This window comes from Olea europaea, chromosome 16, assembly GCF_002742605.1.
Source record: "Olea europaea var. sylvestris chromosome 16, O_europaea_v1, whole genome shotgun sequence".
In the NCBI taxonomy this organism is placed as follows: Eukaryota; Viridiplantae; Streptophyta; class Magnoliopsida; order Lamiales; family Oleaceae; genus Olea; species Olea europaea.
Window position 1 is genome coordinate 16,774,325 of NC_036252.1, and position 2,634 is coordinate 16,776,958.

The following is a 2,634-nucleotide window of genomic DNA, read 5'->3' on the forward strand; positions in this document are numbered from 1 at the left end:
ATTAAATTATAAAGATAATATTTTGATTTATCTATACTTTATTTAATTTTATAAATTATGGAGATAATTTCTTTTGTTACTTTCAATTCATCATCTTATCCCATTAGCTGAAATATGGTTGAGACAATGATAAAATTTTATCACTTTTAAAATTCAAAGTTCAATTGAATTAGAACTCTCAAAGCAGGATGACCCCTATAAATAGGAATCATATTTCCCATTTTCAAGTATATTCATTTCTCTATGAAATACACAAATAAAAATACGTGGGTCAAGAGTTGAAGTCCTAAATATTCCAGTGTTTCTCTTATCTTTTTCATAAGGTGTATAATTATTTTTATATGGGATTATATGCGTACATTAGATTTTTGGAACGTTGATTATAAAGTCCTCTATATATGTTTCTAAATTTGGACCGGAATATAGTAGAGCTACGCATAAAAGTTTCATACCACCTATGTTTGGTATAGATTTTCATGTCTCACTATATACGTATTCATCCTTCTGTGCAGCCTGGGACAACCTGTTATGTGCTGAACCAATAGGGATACCCTTCTTCAAAGAAATTTCCTCGGCCATCTTCTCCTTTGCAAATGCCTTGGCAGACAAATGTTGTCTCTCGAGCTCTCTCCTCTTGTAACCTTGTATCTTCTTCAGCTTGAAGAAATCCTCTCTTTCCAATTCATCTAGCTCTCCCTTGATGTAACTAATTGTATTCTCCAGCCGAGGCTTCACAACGTTCTCCAGGGCATTGACCCTACGATTTGTGGTCTTTATTGCATCGTCAAGGGTTAAAAATGAAGTCTGCAGTGTAGCAAGCTCAACAAGCAATTCAATGGATTTCACATAGGCTCCACGGCAAGCCTGTACTCACTATGTATGTATGTATGTAGTTCCTTAAATTCTATACAAATATTAATCCATGTGCTTATATGCTTATTGAAATTTTATCTCACACCCCCTCCCCTCTTATCTCCTTTCAGAAAATTGATGGTTCACGGTAATTAATGAATAAGAGCACTGGCAAATTGGCAAGTGAAAGAAACCCGCCAAGCTTATTTTTTTATTTAAGAACTTATTTAATTATTGGTTTGATATTGAGATTGTTAAACTTCTAATATTTTATTTTATGTTGACGTCAAAAATTTTATGAATTCAATCTTTCAATTTTATGCTATTATTTAAATAAATTTCCACCTTTGAAAGTGTAATATGATGTTCAAGATACGATTTTAGTGGTACTCGAACTTTAGAACTCTGGTCGTCACAATATTAGTGTATATTGATGATATTGTAGTGGTTGGTAACAATATGGAAATTATTCATTCTTTCAAAACCTAATTCGATGACAGATTCAAAATCAACAATCTAGGAGCTCTAAATTATTTTATTGGCATGGTGTTAGGAAAATGTGTAATTGGCAATCTGTGACCAAAGGACCTATTTGTCATGTTTGTAACGTCAGGGACTAAATTGTAAAAGTCTAATAGTTCAGGGACTAGAGTTGCAATTTAATAAATTTTATTGCATGGGTCTAGGGTAAAGGTGGATGCTTTGCAGTTGCAAACGGCGCGTTGATGTCGCTAGCGTTTCACCCTGACCTCGCTCAAGCCTAAATTCAAAACACTGTTTCATTACTCTTTACCAACTTCCAGAAGATCATCAGTTTGAAGATCCGGGAAAGAAATTGCTTGAAGAGCAGGAATGCTTGGTGATTCACGAGAGGTTGAAGATATTCAAGGCTGGGATTTTGGCGCAGATCTGTAGAATCCAGGAGAGCTTTGGTTGATACAGTAAGGAGGTCAGAGAATTGGTAGTTTCAATTGTGTCTGGCGTACTGTAAGTCAATATCTTCGATATTGAATCTCTACTGGCTTGTACCCGGAGTTTTTACCAAGTTGAGTTTTTCTCCGTCAACATTTTGTGGTGTTTTATTGTTTTTCGTTATTTACTTTTCAACCGGAAATTCAACTTAGGTATATAAAAGTATGTGAATGAATCTAGGCAATGCTTAATTTATGTGACTTGTTGCATGAATTAATTAATTGATTTAAATTCCGCATAAACACCTATTCACCCCCCCTCTAGGTGTTGGTTGGGTCGAATTATATCTTTTTCAAGTGGTATCAGAGCTAAATCTCGAGTCCTGATCCATAGTTGTCTAGATGAGTCCATCACTTTCTGTTCCTCCGTATTTTGACGGAAGTAATTATGCCTATTGGAAGGTTAGAATGCGTGCGTTTCTTAAGTCTTTAGATGAGCATGTTTGGTTAAGTGTGCAAAATGGTTGGAGACCTCCCTCTACTAGCGTATTAGGAACTGTTAACCTTACCGATATATCACTGTGGACTAAGGACGAACTAGCTGAGTGTAATTGGAATAGCAAGGGTCTTCATGCCCTGTTTATGGCCGTGTCTCCCAAAGAGTTTAGGAGAGCATCAATGTGTGAAACTGCTAAAGAAGTTTGGGACATTCTTGAAACTACACATGAGGGAACTAAAACGGTAAAGAACTCTAAGTTACAAATGCTAACTTCTAGGTTTGAAGAAGTGAGAATGAAGGATGATGAAACGTTTGACGAATTCTATGCTAAATTAAATGACATTGTCAATTCTAGCTTCAATCTAGGTGAGA

At 35.5% G+C, this 2,634-nt stretch overlaps 1 protein-coding gene across 1 annotated transcript; it reads right to left on the reverse strand.

The window, feature by feature from the left end:
- Positions 1 to 474: 474 nt before the first annotated feature.
- Positions 475 to 1,663, reverse strand: LOC111412691 (V-type proton ATPase subunit D-like). The gene is made up of 2 exons (XM_023043614.1): positions 1,646 to 1,663; positions 475 to 864 (listed from the first exon to the last, which is right to left on the reverse strand). Exons 1-2 carry the CDS (start codon positions 1,661 to 1,663, stop codon positions 475 to 477), a joined length of 408 nt encoding a protein of 135 aa, XP_022899382.1.
- Between the last annotated feature and the right edge of the window lie 971 nt (positions 1,664 to 2,634).